The sequence below is a fragment of the Grus americana genome, chromosome 18, assembly GCF_028858705.1.
Source record: "Grus americana isolate bGruAme1 chromosome 18, bGruAme1.mat, whole genome shotgun sequence".
NCBI lineage: Eukaryota > Metazoa > Chordata > Aves > Gruiformes > Gruidae > Grus > Grus americana.
The window spans coordinates 5,607,291-5,629,055 of NC_072869.1; the positions used below are offsets into that span (position 1 = coordinate 5,607,291).

Here is a 21,765-nt window from a genome sequence, read left to right on the forward strand (position 1 = left end):
CGGCGGAGTGACCTGCGGACTCACCCCGCCGCCGCGATCTCGCGAGAAGAGCTGCGCCCCGCCCGGCGCCGGTAGCGGCATGGGGCTGTGCGGGCGGGGCTGGGCGCGCTGCGGGGCCCTGCGGCTGTCCGGGGGGCCGGGCCCCTTCTGGGCCTTGGCGCTGGGCAGGGCCCTGCTCCGGCCGTGCCGCGTCGGCGGGTGGGCGCCCCCGCGGCCGGAGGGGACGGCTCGGTACGGTCTCTGGGCGGCGGCGGCGGGCGGGCGGGCGCCGGCCCCGCGGGCGTCCCGCGGGCTGCGGAGCTCCAACCCCTTCACCCGCAGGCAGGAGGAGGAATGGCGGCGTCGGAACCGGTCGGCGGTGGCCTACATCGCCGCGGCCGCCGTGGGCATGGTGGGCATGTCCTACGCGGCCGTGCCGCTCTACCGCCTCTACTGCCAGGTACCCGGGAGCCCCGCGGCCCGGCGCCGCTGCCGGCCCCTTCCCGCCCGCGGAGGACGCTGGAGGCGCGGGCAGGGCCGGCGCGGTCACTCACCGCGGTCACTCACCGCCTTTCCTTTCTGCCAGGCCACCGGCATGGGCGGAACAACGGGCGCGGGGCACGGCTCCGAGCAGATCGAGAGCATGGAGCCCGTGAGAGACCGGGTCATCAGGGTCACGTTCAACGCGGACGTGCACTCCAGCATCCAGTGGAACTTCAAACCCCAGCAGAGCGAAATCTACGTGAGTGACTCCGTTTTGCCCCTCACACAGACCGCTTACGCCTGGAGGTTTGAGCGTGCGGCTCCGGCACCTGGCTCCCCGACCGTGGAGATTCATTGATTCGCGTATTTGGGCCCTGACCCAGAAGACCACAGAGCTGGGAGGCGGTAGGCTGGGTGCTGCCGCAGGACTTCCAGTTCACAACTTCGTTTTCATGCCGGTTGGGAAGGCAGGGCTGCTGTCTCCTTCTGCCAGAGGCCAGAGCTTTATTGCCTCCCATGGTGTGATTCAAGTGCAGTTGCTCCCCTGCCATCCCATCAAGCTACCAAAAAAAGATTGCTACTAAAAGTTTATTTTTATATATATACACACACACACTTTATGGTATATACCCCACAAAGTGTGTGTGTATATATATTTATATATATTTAAATACATATATATATGTGGTGTAGTTGTGTATCTAAACCTGTGGGGTTTTGCTAGACTTTTCCCCTAGTACTTTCCCTTCTTGCCCCTATCCTTATAGGACTGCTTTTATTTTTTTAAAAAAAGAAACATTTTAATCTAACTTCACTGATTATAATTAGTTCAGCCTGGAGAAAAGGCAGCTCCAGGGAGATCTAATTGCAGCTTTCCAGTACCTGAAGGGGGCCTACAGGAAAGATGGTGAGGGACTGTTTATCAGGGAGTGTAGTGACAGGACAAGGGGTAATGGGTTTAACCTGAAGGAGGGTCGATGTAGATTAGATGTTAGAAAGGAAAGCTTTACTGTTAAGAGTGGTGAGGCACTGGAACAGGTTGCCCAGAGAGGTTGTGGAGGCCCCATCCCTGGAAGTGTTTAAGACCAGGTTGGATGAGGCTTTGGACTACCTGGTCTAGTGGAGGGTGTCCCTGCCCACAGCAGGGGGTTGGAATTAGATGATCCTGAAGGTCCCTTCCAACCCAAACTATTCTATGATTCTTAAAAACTCTCAAAAGGCATCCTGCTTCTTAAGGAGTCCAGTATTAAAAGAATGATAACCTTAAAAATGCTGCTAAACTGCTGAGAATAACAGAAGTCAGAGTGACAAACTGGGTAAGATTTAAAACACAAATAAACCATTATTACTGCTTTTAATTTTGAATGGGGGTGAATTGTCTGTAAGCAAAACATCTGTGAAATAGTGAAGTAACCAACTTGAAATAGCAAAAGAGAAAATGAACTCATTCTAGCTAAAGTCTAAAGAACTCTGAGGGGTGAAGGGCTGCAGTGGATTAAAAATCACTGTGCAATTACTTTATACAGGTGGTACCTGGAGAGACTGCACTGGCATTTTATAAAGCAAAAAATCCTACTGACAAACCAATAGTTGGAATCTCTACCTACAATGTAATACCCTTTGAAGCAGGACAGTATTTCAATAAAATACAAGTAAGTGTGAACAAAGCAAAGATTACATTTTCCTTTACATGAATGAGAATTGTTATCCATAAATTATTTCTCATTTTAATCCTGGATACCATTCTTGGCATGCCAACATTTTGAGAAAATACCTTGATTTTTTTCAAATGACTGCATGAGTTCATTCTTAGCCTTACTGTCTTCATAACAAGCTGCAGTACATGTCTAATTAGAGCGGTTCCCAAATACGGGATATTTAGTACAGCTGACATTGAGGGCAGGTGGTAACAATGTGAGCTAGCCTCACCAATTTCCATGTTTGGACACTTCAATTAAAAGCTATTTTTTTTTCCCCTTGTAACTCAACAGGAACAGAATTGCTGTCTTGTTGCTCATATGGTTGATTCTTCCCAGGATTTTAGGGAGGTAGAGGGAATGAGAGTCGATTTTAAAAGATGAAGCTTTATCTCATGGGCTGAGATAAACTTTACCATAGCTGCTATTGTCTAATTGTTGCTTGTTTTTTTTCTCCCCCATGCAGTGTTTTTGTTTTGAAGAACAGTGGCTAAATCCTCAAGAGGAAGTTGACATGCCTGTCTTTTTCTACATTGATCCAGAATTTGTAGAGGACCCTAAAATGGCTAAAGTTGATTTGATCACCCTCTCTTACACTTTTTTTGAAGCAAAGGAAGGACAGAAGTTACCTCTTCCTGGATATCAGTAATGGACAATCCATACACAGTTGGACTTCTGCTACCTGACTGCCAGTTTTGAAACCTTTTTCCATGGAAGGAAAAACTGCACAAGTACTGTGTATTTCTATTTAAAAAACAAAACAAAAAATGTAGTTGGAATATTATTTCTTAGGAATAGTATTTCTTCATCAGACAGTAGAAGGGCACATGCTGTTCCTGGAAGACAGAGGGTTTTCTCAAAGTATCTTTTTATAAGATGATACATGTTATCGGAGTACTGCGAGGCAAAGTTTTGAACCCAAGTATAAATTGAAATATTCATTTAAATACAGAGGAACAAATCAGTTTAAGCATCTAAAATTGCATTGCTGGCTCTGAAGAATATCTTCCATGTAAGCTACTTTATAGACAGGTAGAACCAGGTAATCGGTTCATGAAATCTCAAAACTAAACAAAGTTAGACTAGTGCTATGTAACCCTCCCATGGCACAGGAGGGTACAGTGATTCAGAAGATTATGCACCCTCTCGAATTATACTGAATCAGTAATTTATTTGGTAAGAGCAGACTGCTCTCACACTGTTATCATTTGAATGAGGAACAGGAATTTAAATGTGAGCACATCAAATCTGTGGTTAGGTTTCCATTTAGAAATACCATCTTCAAACTTTGATATCACGTTCAACTCATTTAAAATACCTGCACTGCTGATGACCGCTCTTTCACTCCACAGAGGGCTGTGCACTGGGCACCTCTACACAGAGACAAACTTGGCTTATTTGTGAAATGCTTTGGAGGAAAGGGCGGTACATAAACAACTGCTCTAAACTGCAGGCTAAGTTAACAGCATAGGAATCCCCTCAAAACCCAAAGGAACCCAACCCCATTCAGAGGTGAAGTCTGACAAAGCCTGCCCAGAAGCCTGTCAGTTGTTCAGAGGTACTCCTGGGTGCTCTGTTTACCATCAGAACACGTAAGCCTCTATTTATGTAACTTTTGATTATTATCTGTGGGGTAAGGATAATAACACTTTATCATAGCTTAGCAAGTGAGGAGCGAGTTGCAGAGCAAGTTTAAGTGACCTGCTCGTTTTCAGACAGGAATTCATCTTAGCCCAGGATCTCATCTGCTAGGCCAGTTCTTTCTACCCCTTTCAGCAGATGACATTAACAAAGCAAAACTAATGTTGGTTTGTTTGGACTCTAAAAAGGTAATGGGTACATCAGAAATAACTTCCAGTTAGTCTCAGTTATGTTTGCATACCATAATTTAAGAAGTGCTTTTTTGAAAATAAATGGATGCTACCTTTGAAGTGCATTACTGTACCAATTATATGTGGTGGTTAAATAATTTCTGGAAGACATTCATGTCAGGTCTTCACTGTGTATTTATTAAAGTTCTAAAACTTTTCATTCTTTCATCTCTCTAATGCATTTTATCCAGCAGAACATGTGGAACCCACACAAGTGAAATACATCTGTATGAAGATCTGTAATTCCAGTTATGCTGGGGTGGGGGGCAAATCAAGACAAATCTTTGAATCCAGGCTAGAGGGGAAAAAAAAAAAAATCTTACCTGGGTTGTCTTTAGTCCACTGTCTTTTTGAAAGTTGAACTGGCAACGGGAGTTCTTCACACAGTGCTTTATTCTGGCCACATGCTTCAGAAGAAAAAAATATCCCCTTGGCAAGTGCCAGTTTAATAAAAATGTGAGGTTGGAAGCTCAAGTTTGCACAGATGCTGTGCACATTCCAACCATAAAACAAGCTCTCTAACCTCAGTGGTTAGCTAGTTCCCTTCAGAGCTTTCCTCTGTCTGTGACCATTTTGCTTCTCTAAATATGGAAAAGTTCAATTCGCAATCATCTATTATGGATTACCATACTGAAATAGCCTATTTTAATTTGTCACGCTTCAGTGTGCTAGGGTTTAACAATATAGCTGAGCTGTAGGGAGAAAAATCGGTCCACTTCAAATCCTGTTTCCAGCAGTTTTCTCAGGCTGCTGTCCAGACCATTGCAAATAATACAAGAAAAATAATAAAGCAGCTTACCTCTTCATCTCTGCTTACAAAAAACCCCAAACTTCTTGAAGGTTGTGTTTTTGATAGAAGGTGTTCTAATGGTCCTACAGCAAACTGCAAAACTGCTAACCATGCAATGAAACGCCATAGGTTCACTCTCAAATACTTCCAATACTATCTACATTTGGTATTTCATGGAATGCATGTGTCATCTGGTTAAAAACTCAGAAGTAATAGGGGTAACTTCTCAGTAAGTGTTTGCTTTTATTTGGAATTTTATGCTACAAAAATTGCATAACAGACTAAGAACTTCTTATCACTTAAACAGTTAACATAATGAACATTTAAAATGTAGTATTTCACAAAAAAATAGCTTATCAGCTATGAACATGAACTGAGTTCTCAAATTTTATATCAGTTATAAATTCAGAGAACTATACCTGTTAAAGTGCACCATTTACATTTAGCATTAAAATAGATAAGGCACTTAGTAAAAGATAAAACTTATTAACAGGGCTAAACAACTTGGTTACAATAAATGGATAACTATTGCTCATCTGCATTGTAGATGATTATTTTCTCCTTCACCAGAACAGCAATCTCTGCAGGGCAGGAGCATGGAAAGAAATGATTGATCCCCCTCCAATATTTACTGAGTAAATAAAAGCAGCAGCAGCAGCAATGGAACAAGCAGGGGTTTTTCTGTTCTGTTCGGCATGGATGACAGCACCTCATGTCCCAGCTCAGGTTCTTACCAAAACAAAAATCCAACTATATTGTGGGCTTTGAGGAAGAAAACAAAATCTGTTCTCAGCATATGAATGTAGGAAAGTAACACCGCATGTCTTCAGACATCTATCAAGAGGCCCAATTTTAGAAAAGTACTACATATCAAAAGCCCCTTATAAATTTCTAGGGAAACTAACAGACAACAATGAGGCCAAAATAGAAACTGGATTCTGCAGTTTCTGTAAACATAATGTTCAGTTTTGTTTGCTGCATAAATGGGCAAAGCAATACAAAGGAACAGTTAACTTGGAAGAAAAACTTTCTTCTATAGTTGCAACAGTCCTTTTTGTTTACTTGTGTCAGGTGTCAAGTGTTAACTACATACGCAGGTGAATTTGGAAATCGTATTTTAAAGGCATCCAAAGTACTTTGAAAATAATCACGCAAGTAACTTTGAAGAATAGACAGTTGAACATTTAGGTGTAGATCCAAGTAACCCTTCAGCTTCCACACAGCTTCGTATTCCAATACTTATTGTTTGTTGTGCCAAAATACAAAACCTGTTCTGTTATTCAGTTGTACATTATAGGAAGCACTGCGCAGTACCAGCATCAGAGAATAACGTGCGTTCAGTAAAAGACTTCACCTCCACCTTCAGCATTCTGTGTTCTTTTTAACTTCTGTCTTCAGCACGACATCAATTTCTTCATAAATAGCTCTGAAAGAAGAACAGGGCGAGTCCCACATCACAGTTGTTTCATTTTGACAAAAGGCATCAATGAAATCCTGCTCAAGCACAAACTGCCAAGAGTTTATTGTGTTTGCCTAAGAGAGCAGCATCAGTGGCAGTGTGGTGGGTTGAGCCTGGCTGGGGGCCAGGTGCCCACCAGAGCCGCTCTCTCACTCCCCTCATTCACCAAACAGGGGAGAAAAGGCATAACGAAATGCTTGTAGGTCAAGATAAGGACAGGGAGAGATCACTCGCTAATTGTTGTCACAAGAAAAACAGAGTAGAGGAATGAGAAAATAAAATCAACTCTTAAAACACTTCCCCCCACCCCTCCCATCTTCCCGGGCTCAACTTCACTCCCAGCTTCAACCTTCCCCCCCTCAGCGGCACAGGGGGACGGGGAGTGGGGGTTACGGTCAGTTCATCTCACGGTGTTTCTGCCGCTTCTTCATCCTCAGGGGGAGGACTCCTCTCATCGTTCCCCTGCTCCAGCATGGAGTGCCTCTCACGGGGTGCAGACCTTCAGGAGCAAACTGCTCCAGCGTGGGGTCCCCCACGGGGTCACAAGTCCTGCCAGCAAACCTGCCCTGGCGTGGGCTCCCCTCTTCACGGGTCCACCGGTCCGGCCTGGAACTTGCTCCAGCGTGGGCTTCCCACGGGCCGCAGCCTCCTTCAGGTGCCTCCACCTGCTCCGGCATGGGGTCCTCCACGGGCTGCAGGTGGAATCGCTACACCCCCTCATCCTTCCTCCATGGGCTGCAGGGGGACAGCCTGCTTCACCATGGCCTTCACCACGGGCTGCAGGGGGATCTCTGCTCCGACGCCTGGAGCTCCTCCTCCCCCTCCATCTGCACTGACCTTGGTGTCTGCAGAGTTTCTTACATCTTCTCACTCCTCTCTCCGGCTGCAAAAGCTCTCTCTCTCTCTAAGTGTTTTTCTTCTTCTTAAATATGTTATCACAGAGGTGCTGATTGGCTTGGCCTTGGCCAGCGGCGGGCCCGTCTTGGAGCCGGCTGGCATTGGCTCTGTCAGACACAGGGGGAGCTTCTAGCAGCTTCTCACAGAAGCCACCCCTGTAGCCCCCCCGCTACCAAAACCTTGCCACGCAAACCCAACACAGGCAGGATGCCCTGGTTTCCATGGAAACAAAGATCCAATCCTGTGGTATGTCTGTGATTATACATTTAATGAGGTACCTCTGGACATTGTCGCTTTTGACGAAATAAGTTTGGGAACAGGACTGCAAAAGACAAGTGGCCAGCATACCATGTGGCATACAATTACTGCACTAGTTAAGAAAAACCCCAAAAAACTAAAGCTTTGTTGAAATTTTTCTACTTCAGAATTTGGTGGTTCCTCAGAAATAAGTTTCGTGTAGATGGCTCAAATTTTTTGGCAATTTACTGGTAGAGAGGAGAGTTCTGCTATCCATTTAGTTTCATATTAGTTTTCTGACTATTTGGCCCTCTGGAGAGTCCAAGCATCCATTCCCTCTTGTAGCTTATATTTAAATTGAGGATTTTCTCGATATGCAGTACAACAACATTCTTAAAAATCACAATTGCTGTGAACACGAATTACTTTGGTTACCTTGCTCCAGAACTACCTGTGTTGAAGCGTCAATCAGCTTCCTGCACCAGGACCCTTACCATGTTTTATTCACCTTTTCATATCACTGGATAGGATTTTAGTAGATCATTTTTAACACAGCATTACTCCACTATTTTTACAGATGCTGTTCAATGAACACGCTACAGGAATTTATTTTCTGGTTATGCCAGAAATATTGGATGAAAACGTACAAAATGCAACCACTCATTTACACTGGCGATCCAGCTGGTCGGCTAAGTCAGTCTAAATAGTACAGTTTGTTTTCTAACTCAGAAGAAAAAGCCATCTCAGATGCCAAAGGCAAGAACGCTTCTAAGAGAACTGTATACTATCTATTTTAAGTTACTCACTCAGTGGGAGCCAATGGATCAAATTCCATTATCTCGTAGTAATGAGGTGATTGTGACTTGTTCTTTGATGCAGCTGAAGAATAAAAGACAGGCAGATAAATCCAGATTTAAATGTACATGAAAAGCATGCTTACTGCATGTTACTTTTTTTGTATCTTCCTGAAAGTAGCAGATTATCTCCTATGTATCTAGTTGCTTCAAATGCTAGAACAGACAGACATGCCTATGAGAAGCCATGAGCAATATAAGATTTTGTCAATGATTGTTACTGTTCCTAGTCTTTAGCAGACATGTAAATCCCTTAAGTTCTAACAAGAAAAATATATCTCCATGACAGTTAGATGGTCTGCGGTATTTATTACCTGCTGGTGACAGTGCATTTAATGATGCAGTATGTCCAGTCTGCAGATTTACTGGATTCAGAGGCACTGGGCTCAAAAGAGTCGCCAACTAAGGACATCAAGAAAACAGATTGTTCTATGAGAACTGGTTTGACTTAACGTATATAACTGCTGACTGTATCTTTAGACTCTCAGACTACAGCAGGTAGATTCTAAGGCCAACAGTTATCAACCTAATTAATCTCCATTCTCCACACAAAGTTCAAAACATCTTTCAGTGTTACCTACAGCACATTTCTATCACTTCTGTATAATTTGTTACACTACACAGACTCAAAGACCGCAGTATTCACAATACAGATACCTTTACTTGCGGTTTAAAATAGGGAATACGTATGTGTGTTTGGGGGCTGCTTCTCATCTTTTCTATTTCAAACTGCCTACCATAGAATAGCATTCAAATCCATAACATTACCTGAAAGCCCCTTCACATTCTTTGCATTCCTTCTGTCACAGGTGTTTTGCCTGCAGCATATGCCATTTGTCCTACACTGTACTTGGTTTTTAAGTGTTTGGGTTGTTTGGTGGGTTGTGCTTTTTTTGTTTTAATATCTTATTTGATAGGAAATACATCAAAGTAACATAATGGCAGCAGGAGGAGATCTTAGCTTGCTTCACACAGCAGCAGGTTAAATACAAATAAATAGAGCAACTGCTTTCTGCCAACTCCCCTGAGATTGTGCTGGACCCAAGAAAATATGCTTTCATATTAGCATCTGTGGTATCAAAAGAGGAAAGTCGGCCTGGTGACCAAACACAAAGTGTTCCCTGATGTATGGAGAAGGGCCACAGAACAGATCTTTGTATCCCATTTGGACAGTAGTCGGGGTAAATCCAAACATTTTGACAGTTGCCAGCAAAGAATGATTATTCTGAGCATGACTGTTACTCACATTGCTATATGAATGTCCAGCTGGGTTGCTTACACTATTGTTTTGTGCTTCAGTTGCAAATCTAGGAGAGAGTAATACATTGAAAGTAACTGAGAAACTATCAAAACTGTATATTCTGATTGTTATGTTATTTTTTTGCTGGTCTGTCTTTACCTTATATCACAACTGAAAGCAGCATGGGCAGGCGGGCCAGTTACAAGGATACCTCTCCTATCTTAAACTCTTATTACTGACCTGCAAAATTAATCTGTTTCTCCCTTTCACTGCAGCATTGACAACACTCAAGCAGAAAGTCATATATATCTCAAGTATGTTTTGACTGTTGAGATACATTTATGTCTACAGTAGTGCATCGTAATGTATTTTTAAGCATGTTAAGCAATGTCTAGCACACAGGTAGTTTCCACTTGTTTTATTCGACTAACGTGTAAAAGTAGTAAATCTGCGTTCTCAGAGCTTTCTATAAACTCATTAGGAGAATTACAGAGTTCTAATACCTCTGAAGATCTGTTATCTGTTACCATTTCTTGATAAGAGACTACTCACGGGAACTGCTGAGCTCTTGTAGTAGTTGCTAAATCTAGCTGTGGATAAATTGATGGATGATGCTTGCTTTTATCTTCAGGGTGTGCAGATATGCAATCTGAAATTCAAAGCGATAATTAATGATCATTTAAACATTATTAAGCAAATTTTAATTCCTTGTACTATAAGCATTGAAAGGGTAAAGTTTTGTTTGGAAGGCATATAAAAAGAGTCTGAAACAAATTGCTATTTATCACATGAAAGGCAAAATTCTAATAGCTCTGAGAAGGTATTAGATGCAATATATTTATCTCCTTAAAATGTCAGAACAACATCAGTAGTGCTATACATGGTAGATACCAATTAAAACTCCTTTCACTATTTCTAAAAGATTGAAATGGAATCATAGGCATTTACTCCTGGGGGACATTCACACCTTTAACTTCAGTATACGGAGTCCCCTGGAGTGGATAAAAGAGGGGCTTCTGCAAACAGTAATTCAGGGTACCAAAGTTAGGAGCTTTACTCACTCCTCTGACTATTAAAGAAAGTAATCTAGAGTTAGAGGAGATGTGTACCTTTCTCAAAGTGAACTGTTTCTAACACCAAATGCCTCCTGATAAAACTTAGGGCATCAAGAGGGTATGAGAAAAGCCTGTTTCTTTCTTCCAAGCCTACAGAGCAAGCAACTACCAGACTGTTTTACAGGCTTCATTGTAATAAAAACCAGAGCATGTTCTACTGGCCAAATTTATGTAATGGGGGAAAGAGATTACTGTTTCCACTGTAAACAAATTACAGGGAACCTTATACTATCTTACAGTTTTTTCCTTATGTACACACATCAGTTCTCCTTTTAAGGAGATTTAAGGGGCATCCTTAAAATTCAGGAGTATCTTTGTTTTCTTTCTTACAAGGAACCTCTTGATTCCTCCACTAAGCTCTTGTTGGTTTGCTTTAGGAAACCAGACAGGGAGGGAAACTGCATCCATCACTTACTCAGGCCTGAAGGAGACACTGCAGAGTCAGTCTGCACCACTGTTGACATAGGAGATGGAGAGTCTATGGAGAGGTCAAGTAGATCACTTGAGGGAGCAGATGGCTGTTTCCTGTACAGCTTAACATTTGAAAAGGAACAGAGTTGTTTGGGGTTTTCTGTATGTTTTGTTTGTTTGTGTTTTTTTAAAAAATGGTAAAATATATGTTTTTAAACAAATTGCTATTTTCACAGAATATAAACTTTTAAAATCATAATATTAAAAATTGGCAAGTATGAGACACAACCAGGATTATTTTTTTGTGTGTGCATGTGTGAAAGATAGCTGATGAAACAAAATATACTTTCTAGAAAAGATCAGTTTCAGCAAGGTTGCTATTTCAAAAAAATTAAGGAAAATGATCCTGAAGTAGGAAATAGAACAGACTCAATTCTAAAAAGCAATCATGAGCTTGTTTAGCTACACGTTTAATATTGATCTTCTGATTGATCCTGTACAATTATTTTCATGCTACTTATTTGTGTTATTGAGATTTGATATATACTTAGGAGATTGATTTTTTTTCCCCCCTGGTTCTGTTTTAGATAAGAAAAATTCAAAATCACAACGTTTCCTAGGACACAGAAAAGAGTTCCCTTTGTTTCTCCTGTGCATGTGATAGATTTAAAAACATAGCCAATGAAAGATTTTAATAAAATCACATGCTTGAATCATAAGGGTTTGGTCACATCAGATTAAAAAAAAGATAATGCATTTTAAACCTGGAGACTCCTGAATAATATAAAAATGCACAGACTACATTTGGACTATTATCTAATCCAACAGTACCTCCATCAAGCAAAACCATCCACCTACATAACCAGAATGCAGTAATAGCGGCTTTTCAAGGAAAACAAGATCGTCTTCTACCTTTTTTTAATAATTGTCAGCTGTATTTCAGCATTCACAATTGTGTTGGGTTTGTGTGACAGGGTTTTGGTGGCGGGGGGGCTACAGGGGTGGCTTCTGTGAGAAGCTGCTAGAAGCTCCCCCTGTGTCTGATAGAGCCAATGCCAGCCGGCTCCAAGACGGGCCCGCCGCTGGCCAAGGCCAAGCCAATCAGCACCTCTGTGATAACATATTTAAGAAGTAGAAAAACACTTAGAGAGAGAGCCTTTGCAGCCAGAGAGAGGAGTGAGAAGATGTAAGAAACTCTGCAGACACCAAGGTCAGTGCAGATGGAGGGGGAGGAGGAGCTCCAGGCGCCGGAGCAGAGATCCCCCTGCAGCCCGTGGTGAAGGCCATGGTGAAGCAGGCTGTCCCCCTGCAGCCCATGGAGGAAGGATGAGGGGGTGTAGCGATTCCACCTGCAGCCCGTGGAGGACCCCACGCCGGAGCAGGTGGAGGCACCTGAAGGAGGCTGTGGCCCGTGGGAAGCCCACGCTGGAGCAAGTTCCAGGCCGGACCGGTGGACCCGTGGAGAGGGGAGCCCACGCCAGGGCAGGTTTGCTGGCAGGACTTGTGACCCCGTGGGGGACCCCACGCTGGAGCAGTTTGCTCCTGAAGGTCTGCACCCCGTGAGAGGCACTCCATGCTGGAGCAGGGGAACGATGAGAGGAGTCCTCCCCCTGAGGATGAAGAAGCGGCAGAAACACCGTGAGATGAACTGACCGTAACCCCCACTCCCCGTCCCCCTGTGCCGCTGAGGGGGGGAAGGTTGAAGCCGGGAGTGAAGTTGAGCCCGGGAAGATGGGAGGGGTGGGGGGAAGTGTTTTAAGAGTTGATTTTATTTTCTCATTCCTCTACTCTGTTTTGCCTAGTAATAAATTAGATGAATTCCCTCTCTAAGTTTGGTCTGTTTTGCTCGTGACGATAATTAGCGAGTGATCTCTCCCTGTCCTTATCTCGACCTACAAGCATTTTGTTATGCCTTTTCTCCCGTTTGGTGAATGAGGGGAGTGAGAGAGCGGCTCTGGTGGGCACCTGGCCTTCAGCCAGGGTCAACCCACCACAGTCCTTTTTGCCTGCCCGGACTGGCCCAAGAGCTACGGCATGAACTATTTCCTGTTTAATTTGTTCAAAAGCTTGTCGTTGCTCAGGGCCCCATTTAAAATCATTCTTCTTCCGGGTTACGTGGTAGAGAGGGCTTACTATTAGACTGTAATTCGGAATGTGCATTCTCCAGAAACCCACAACACCTAAGAAAGCCTGTCTCTCCTTTTTGTTGGTTGGTGGAGACATGGCTGCTATTTTGTTGATAATATCCATTGGGATCTGATGCCGCCCATCATGCCACCTTATTCCTAAAAACTGGATTTCCTGCGCAGGCCCCTTCACCTTACTTCGTTTTATGGCAAAGCCAGCCTGCAGCAGGATTTGGATTATTTTCTTCCCTTTCTCAGAAACTTCCTCTGCTGAGTTGCCCCATACAATGATGTCATCAATGTATTGCAGGTGCTCTGGGGCTTCACCCTTTTCTAGTGCAGTCTGGATCAGTCCACGGCAAATGGTGGGGCTGTGTTTCCACCCCTGGGGCAGTCGATTCCAGGTGTACTGGACGCCCCTCCAAGTGAAGGCAAACTGTGGCCTGCACTCTGCTGCCAAAGGGATCGAGAAAAACGCATTAGCTATATCAATTGTGGCATACCATTTGGCTGCCTTTGACTCCAGTTCATATTGAAGCTCCAGCATGTCTGGCACAGCAGCACTCATTGGCGGTGTGACTTCATTCAGGCCACGATAGTCTACCGTCAGCCTCCACTCTCCGTTGGACTTCCGCACTGGCCATATGGGACTGTTAAAGGCTGAGCGGGTTCTGCTGATCACTCCCTGACCCTCCAGTTGATGAATTAGCTCGTGGATGGGAACCAGGGAGTCTCTGTTGGTGCGGTATTGCCGCCGGTGCACAGTTGTGGTAGCAATCGGCACCTGTTGCTCTTCAACCCTCAGCAACCCTACAACAGAAGGTTCCTCCGAGAGACCGGGCAAACTAGACAATGGTTCAATTTCCTCCGCTTCCAAAGCAGCTATTCCAAAAGCCCACCGGTAGCCTTTTGGATCTTTGAAATACCCTTTCCGGAGGTAATCTATGCCCAGGATGCAGGGAGCCTCTGGCCCAGTCACAATGGGGTGCTTTTGCCACTCATTCCCAGTTAGACTTACTTCAGCTTCCAACAGAGTCAACTGTTGGGATCCCCCCGTCACACCAGAAATAGATATCGGTTCCACCCCTTCATAGTTTGATGGCAGTAAGGTACACTGTGCACCAGTGTCCACCCTGCCACGCAAACCCAACACAACAATGCAGTCATTTTCATATTGAGTTTGAGATGACTACACAATTATGGCTTAGCAGAAGCTGAAACATGTGCAAAACTACTTTGGGCAATATAATTACAACCATAATTATCAATCAATTTAAAGATTTGCTACAAGCCATTATTCACAATTTAGAAAAAGCTTTGACTCAAAAAAACATCGTGAATTCTGATAGTGTAATAGTATTTCAGTCTATAAATGCTTAACAGAGAACAAATGAAAAGAAACATTATGGTTCCTCATTTTGTCTATGGCAGACAATAATGCTTAGCTGTAGAGGTAATAAACAAGCATTTGAATAGACCCCTCTCTCATTTTTCCTGACCAAGCTTTCATCTTAAATTTGACATTATTTGCTACTTTAGTTACATGAATTTGCATGAAATTCTGCAAGTCATACTTTAGAAAAATTGATAATAGTATCAGCCTGCTGTCTCCTGTATGTTTCAACTAGAGAATAAAATTCTGCATATATCAAAGTGTATTTTTCACAATGAACAGAAAAAGGAAAGTTTACAGTCCTGCAGTTCACGAGTTCATCTATAATTACTCACCTCTGTGCGCTCCCGTTGTATTCTCTGATTCTCCAAAAAACGAACTCTATTTCGAGAGAACCTGTTGAAGTTGCAGTTAAATGTTCATTCTTACTTTTCTGTGATGCCATTCATAAGAATATGAAAACAGCTATAATCAAAGTTTCATTATCAAAAGACTCCAGAGGTGCCAAACAAGCACTACAGGTGCTTTTCTCTGGGGCATTTGTCCCTGCACCAGCAATTTGACTCACTCTTCTCCAGGGCTGCAGTTCCCTGATCACCTATACTAACACGTTAGTTTGTTCTTGGGCTCACTTTTGGAGACAGGCATCTGTTTCATCCAAAACAAAACCAAGGTACAGCTGACAGTAATGTTTATCTCTGTTCATGCCAGATAGGTAACTGTGAACACACACAGTGCCAAATCTGGCTGCTCCTGCACAAAACACTCTTCCAACTGAGTCCTAGGAAGCCTTCTGTGCTCAGAGGCCCCCACATTCCCTCATGCCATCTCAGGACAAACCACAGGCCTATTCTGGTACACATCCTTCAGTAGTGCAGGCATTTGAAATATTTTTTTATAAAAAGGAAAACAAAAAATCCACCTGCATAAATATTTAGGTACTAGGAGTCCTAACAGTGCTATATTGGGTCCAGAGGAGACCCAGTCAAGGGATATTCAGCATCCATAAGGTCAATCTGATTCAGAAGTAAGAGCTCCAAGTGGTAAAGTGGTATGGACACGAGACTGTCTACACAACTGCATTTGCTATTCAGGGTTATCATACTAGTGAGACCCACAAAGACAGTAACACAAAGATAGTATATATGCAGGGAGGAACAGAAGGGAAAACACCAAACCTTTCTAACTGCAGAACATAAAATATTTATCCAAAATACAGGAAGAACAGAAAAGTTGCTAGAGCCACTAGAGGGAGTCATTGTTACATACAGGAGGCCAGTTCATAGCACAATGGTGATTGCTCCTGGTTTAATTTGGACTCGGCATTAATAATCAGAAACAGAGAATGCAGTATGACTCGTCTGTAAACAATACACATAGTATGAAACAGATGCAGCTAGTTAAAGTCAGTTTGTCCTTCACACATCTCATCATTCAGAGGGAGTTCTAAAGAAAGAATCTGCAGCAAACATTAACCAAATACATTTTAATACTATCAGCTCTAAAGCACAATGCATCTGCACCCAGGAAGACTCATTACATATAAACCATAACATTATAGTACTAAAACGCAGTAGTTTTCTCTCCAGTTTCACAATGGCCAATTAATTGCTCCTTCAATCACCAGCTAAGTCTTTCATAAGGAATTTGCTGAATTATACCCACAAGCTACTATTCATAGTTCGAAGGTTCTTGGCCTTGCCAGTGTTCACCAGTCATTAACAAAAATATAAGCCCATAGCTGACTTCAATGGATTTCAAGAAGCTGAACAGAACTCTATTTTTGCTTTACTAAAATTAAAAACTTCCTAAAGTGAGAAGTGAGCACACAATTCTTTCAAGGCAGTTATCGTAAAATATAACAACACTGCTGTAGATGTAAGATTTAAATGAAAACTAAATGTTGTCAAGATTAGGCCCAAAGTTTGTGCCATGACACTTGGATTAGTGATATTTTCAGCGCAGAATTCAGAAGAGGACCAGAAAGAAAAGATAACTAAATTCTCTAAATCTGCTAAATTTAATCATGAACCATAGCACTTGATGCATAATGATTTCTAGAACATTTCTTAGTCATGGAGGAAATCAACTACTTAACATGGAAGGCTAGTTCCTATTAAACCAGAATACTCTCCATGAGCATACTCATGTGGTATTTTGGGGGATAATACTGAAATTTTGAGTTCAAAACAAATTTCAGTTTTGCTAGCATCTAGTCATGCTACCAATGACATAATAAACAAATACACAAGATGTCAACACAAGCACTGCAGTGCTTCCATTTTCTGCTCTAAGACAAGTAGAACAGCGTGTTTCAATCCAGTTGAGAAAAGCAAGTGACTCTCTTAAGCATGCAATGAGGCAGAACGCTATTCTGTGGCCGATTTCTGCAGTAAAGCTGTCAAAGTTGTTTAGAAAGGAGAACAAGTATTCTTTCCTGGAAGCATATACACTTAACAGAGATAAGGACCATCACCACTACCAAAGGGTTTGTAGCAGACTGATGATAAATTCATTGTGCACTGCCAAAAAGGAATATCGAATTTCAAAATGATTTTTGTTTGTGTGCCTCCATCTGATTTCCTGTCTATGCTGTTAACTTGTTTTACCCCATTCTAATAGTTTTCCAACTACCTTTATGAATAATTTTTCAAGTGTTTAGGAAAAGGCAAATACTTAATTTTCTCTTTTTTGCAATCACATTTCTTTTCTGGATTTAAGGATAAAATCTGTCTCCTTGTGGAGGACCAACATTAGACACGTTAGACATAGAGACTGTCTATGTCCATTAAGTGCACTTATTCAGTTAGGATACCAAACGTGAGGAGAGACACCCTGTACTTACCTTTCATGTCCCAGGAGGACATTATTCAGATCTTCATTTACTTGTATTAACTCAACTATCACATCTTCATTCTCCACTGTCACCAACAATTCCATGATCCTCTCCTGCATCATCCGACAGGTCTTATACAGTTTCTGCCCAAGGCAGGGAAAAAAAAAAACCAAAAAACCACCAAATCGTAACTGTGGTCTCCCAATTTGTCCATTCTGGAGAAGAATGATAAAGACTTGAGCACTGCAGACTCATGGGTAACATTCCCTAATTTACACAAACTGCACGCATACCAAACATTGCGAATAGCATAATTTTCATGTCTTTGATCTCTGCAAGGCAGTCTGACAACTCCTATCATCACAGCCAGCACTCCTACCCCTACCCAATCCCTACGTCTTGACTCACCTTTATTTCTAAAGATCTATCTGTCTCTAAAGCCTAAATTGCAAATTGCAAAATAACAAAGACCCCTCTGGGTAATGCAGGGCAAATTTGATTTGATCCTGTTTGAAGCTGATTAAACTCAGCAGGATACTTCACATGGATGTGATCCTGTTCAACATCTGCTTGAAGACAAGACAATAGCAGACTAAAGGACAGAAGTGCTCTGTGACACAAGTCTCTAGCTCTAACTATTCCCTTAAGTGGGGAAGTTTGGATACACTTAGTCTATGCGCTTTTTGACAAAGTAACACAAACCTAGCAGAATCAGCTGACAGGAGATTTATGAGAGTTTATTGAGCAGAATTTTGCATTATTGCCAGTTGAAATGAAAGACAGTTTATTTATATTCCACTCCATGGCAGATTTTGCATGTTCAAAGAAACAAATTCTTTAGCAACAGGAACTTCAACTCAGCCAACTTTCCCCCCCCCCCCCCCCACAGTGCATTTGCAAATGCTGGTTGGCTCTGCTTAAGGAAAGAAAAAGGAGGAGAGGGGAAATGACTCTATTTGCACACTGCTATTCAGAAATTGCTCTGGTATTATTTTCAAAGTGATCTCATTTTTCCCTCAAAAACTTATACTTCATGTAAAAAAATTATTTTATTTATGTAAAAAGAAATTTTGTGCTTCTCTGCCAAATCTGCATAAGGATTACAGAGTACTGTACCTTCCAGTACTGTATCTTCATAGCCCAGGATAAAACACACAAAAATGTATTCAGTTTAATGTCTGTACTTAAATTTAAAACCTCTCCAACTCCACACTTTACTATCAGATCTGCATTTAAAAAAAAAAATGTATATTTCTTATGACTCATTATACAAGCAGACCAGCTCCTTTGTATATATCAATATTCAATAGAGAAGGAAATTGAGATGCTCATTTCAAGCACGGATTTGCTAGGTTTTCCTCCTACCCACAATGATGCATATGGTCCTACATCTTGAAAACTGGAGTTTTACAATGATGGACTACCAGCTGGTATAACAATCACCGGTGACTCCAATGAATTTGTACTAATTCTTACCAGCTGATGATCTGGACCCAAATTCCTGCATGTTCATCAAGTATGTGTATTCACCACCCAGTACAAAAGTTACTCTTCTTGGCTGATACTGAGCTTTGGCTATTCTTTAACTACTGTTACCAGTCAGCACAATATTTCAAGCGAGATCTGCTATCTTAAGCCTTGTTCAAAACAGGGTGGAGAAAGGGAGGAGCCTAGCCACTAATGAAGCTACAGAACTGAAAATACGTTGCACTGATAAAGTTTACGTTGTTACAGTTTTTATTGAGAGACTCCCAACAGTCAGAAGGACTGAAATTAATGTCTCCTACTCACTCAAAGCCTAAACAAGCAGCTCTTTTAAAAAAGGACTTTGTTCCCTGACAACAAAAGCCGAATTCTAGCAATCCAGATAGATCCACAAACAGAAGGGAACATTAAACATTGTTAAAGGAACAGGCTAGCCATGCTTGATGCTTCATACCACTCAGTGTACAGGGAAAAGAACAGAAAGAACAACAGTGAAATTAACATAGAAGGAATGAGTTTTTAGTCACTCTCCCACAAATGGGAACTCCACACCCTGTCCTCAAACTTTTGCCAACAATTTTATTACTGGGAGTGTCAATAAGAATCCACCGGTTTACTGTGGGCAACCTAATCTGTGCGCCCACGTGCAGAAGGGCCATAGTAGGAGACAGGAAATGAAAGACATGCTTTTCCTGTTTTGCAACCAGAAACACTTACCTTGCCACGGACTGGACAGAGGTGGCCAAGTATATTAAACCAGGGTATTCTCCTACCTGGGGTATCTTTCACTGTCTGGTTAAGTCAAGGCCAGTTTGCACCTTGGCAACCTCCCTGGTGACCACAGCACTACAGAAGTAAAGCTGCTCAGGTGGCATCCATGGCTGGAACAACCTCAATCCTTTAGCCCAGACAAAGCAAGCCCTCTGCAATCTATTGCAACAGCTATTTGCCCATGTTTAAAGTCTACACTTTGCAGACCCTTCCTCCTTGGACTTGTAGTTCCACAAATCTCTGCAAAAGAGAGAATGTTGGAGATGCAAACGATTTCCAGGGGAGCAAAAAACACCAAGAGATTGCGTCCGTCTCCTGTTTCCTCCAGACCAGCAGCGCTGCCTGTCATTAAAGATGGCAAACTACTGCTACGTCCCCATATTTCACCTCCAGTTGTAAACCAATCCATAAACGGACACAGCTGAACAGCACAAACTTGAAGGCAAACCAACAGCACTCAACAAGGGTTCCTTGCGAAGGAAAAATTCTCCACTGGGCAAGAGAAGCACACCAAAGGCTTGCAAAAAGTAGATCAGTTCTCCAACACATTTAATGCTGACAAATTACCAAAAATGCTTCCTCATCATAGAAGTTCAGGAGGTAAGTTTAGAAACAGAAGGATGTGATAAAAGCTTTTTGAATTCTTGCAGGCAATATGAAACAGAAAAATGTCCATTGACACAGGTCACTATTGAAATGCTAAAGTAATACTGCATTTTTAATTTCTAAAACAGAAAATACAGCACAAGCAAGTAAAAGAAATGACATCACAGAAGGAATAATGTCTGCATGTTCAATGTCAAATCCAAACTGGACTATTGCAATACACTTCTCCTTCAGGCTACACTTTAAGAGCACGTGGATTCATCTATAACACAGCAAGCTCCCAATCTTTGAGGTCACACACATAAAACCAATGCTTCATATTCTTCACTGGCCTTCAGTCTGCCTTTAAGGTACTGTTAATAATAAAGAGAGCACTGAAAACACCAGGACGGATATGAGAGAGAGAGAGACTGTGTCATCATCTGTTTTCCCCACACGGCAACTGCATTCAACTGGAATGTTCTCGGGGCTGTTTGACAGAACACGCTTAACAGAGAACACTCCATTATGAAATTCCTCTGCCCTTGGAATTCCCTAGAGCTTAAATTTGCATTGCAAGCTGTATTGTCCTTTCCTGACTATCTAGATGTCAGGGGAAGGTGAAGGAGACAAGAGAAAGCTGAGCAAAACCAGAGATAGAAACCTGTCGTCGGATTCCATTTGGCAATCTGAATCCAGATGTTAAAAGAAAGGATACAGCATATTTTAAAATCAACTTTGATCAAACCAAACCAACAGCCCCTACCAATGAATTATTGCATACCTGTAAAAGATTCATATCATCTGGATTTTCAGAGCCAGGAACATTTTCTTTTAATATTGATGACATGACTCTCACATTCATTTTTGCCATATCCAGTTCACTGTACAGTTTCCCAATCTGTTGGATTCAACACGACAGAATGTTGTGTAGGTGAACAGAGTGAGCAGAATAATTCTTACATCTAATATGCACTTTCTTTCCCCATTAGGTATAATATGGGCCTAATTAGCATTATTTTACTCCAGTGACATGCCATGAAAGAGAATGGAATTAGCTCAGCTTTTATATGTGCAATCAAACTAAGACCCAAGTCTGATAGTACTAGATAGAGTTAATCCCTCACACTAATGTTACTGTTATTCTTTTTAGTTACCTACAGACCAAGCAGGAATGGAAGGGAACTGTCCTTTCCTTTCTGCTTTTTATAATAATCTCTTCACATAAGTCTGATGCAAAAGTAAGTTTGGCTTTCTCACTTATCTTTGAAGTAACTTTTATCAATTTGCATAACAACATCATAAGATATCATTAGATATTCTCATGCTTGAGTAAATGATTCCACTTTCTGGTTGGGGTACAGCCTGGCATTTATCAAATTCACTTCTGCCTACTTTGCTTCAACACACCACCATATAAAACACCTTCAGGAGAACAAACCTAAAACCATGAATACAGAGCTATGCCACTTTAACTGATGGTCCCTTCCAGCGGTCTACGCACCCAGATTGTTGAGATCACACATTACCAGTACA

General features: G+C 42.2%; 2 protein-coding genes across 5 annotated transcripts in view; one reads left to right on the forward strand and one right to left on the reverse strand.

Annotated features, from left to right (window-relative positions):
- Window positions 1-77: 77 nt before the first annotated feature.
- Window positions 78-4,190, forward strand: LOC129214586 (cytochrome c oxidase assembly protein COX11, mitochondrial). The gene is made up of 4 exons (XM_054846487.1): window positions 78-439; window positions 566-721; window positions 1,989-2,114; window positions 2,626-4,190. Exons 1-4 carry the CDS (start codon window positions 80-82, stop codon window positions 2,806-2,808), a joined length of 825 nt encoding a protein of 274 aa, XP_054702462.1. The 5' UTR covers window positions 78-79; the 3' UTR covers window positions 2,809-4,190.
- A 999-nt stretch (window positions 4,191-5,189) lies between these two features.
- The window catches only part of TOM1L1 (target of myb1 like 1 membrane trafficking protein), a 28,155-nt gene continuing 11,579 nt past the window's right edge, over window positions 5,190-21,765 (reverse strand). The window contains exons 7-15 of one of the 4 annotated variants that reach the window (XM_054846484.1): window positions 21,014-21,130; window positions 17,398-17,531; window positions 14,888-14,933; window positions 11,038-11,155; window positions 10,060-10,156; window positions 9,514-9,574; window positions 8,582-8,669; window positions 8,220-8,292; window positions 5,190-6,246 (exon numbers count right to left, since the gene is read on the reverse strand). In XM_054846484.1, the coding sequence (XP_054702459.1) occupies window positions 6,183-6,246; window positions 8,220-8,292; window positions 8,582-8,669; window positions 9,514-9,574; window positions 10,060-10,156; window positions 11,038-11,155; window positions 14,888-14,933; window positions 17,398-17,531; window positions 21,014-21,130 (798 nt within the window). In that variant the 3' untranslated portion in view covers window positions 5,190-6,182. Of the gene's footprint in view, window positions 6,247-8,219; window positions 8,293-8,581; window positions 8,670-9,513; window positions 9,575-10,059; window positions 10,157-11,037; window positions 11,156-14,887; window positions 14,949-17,397; window positions 17,532-21,013; window positions 21,131-21,765 lie in introns of all 4 variants that reach the window. The other 3 variants (XM_054846483.1, XM_054846485.1, XM_054846486.1) reach the window with 3 other exon arrangements.

Coding starts and splice junctions, on each gene's coding strand:
- LOC129214586 (XM_054846487.1), top strand. CDS start 80: ATGGGGCTGTGCGGGCGGGGCTGGGCGCGCTGCGGGGCCCTGCGGCTG. Junction 722..1,988: donor CCCAGCAGAGCGAAATCTAC/GTGAGTGACTCC, acceptor TACTTTATACAG/GTGGTACCTGGAGAGACTGC. Junction 2,115..2,625: donor AGTATTTCAATAAAATACAA/GTAAGTGTGAAC, acceptor TCCCCCATGCAG/TGTTTTTGTTTTGAAGAACA.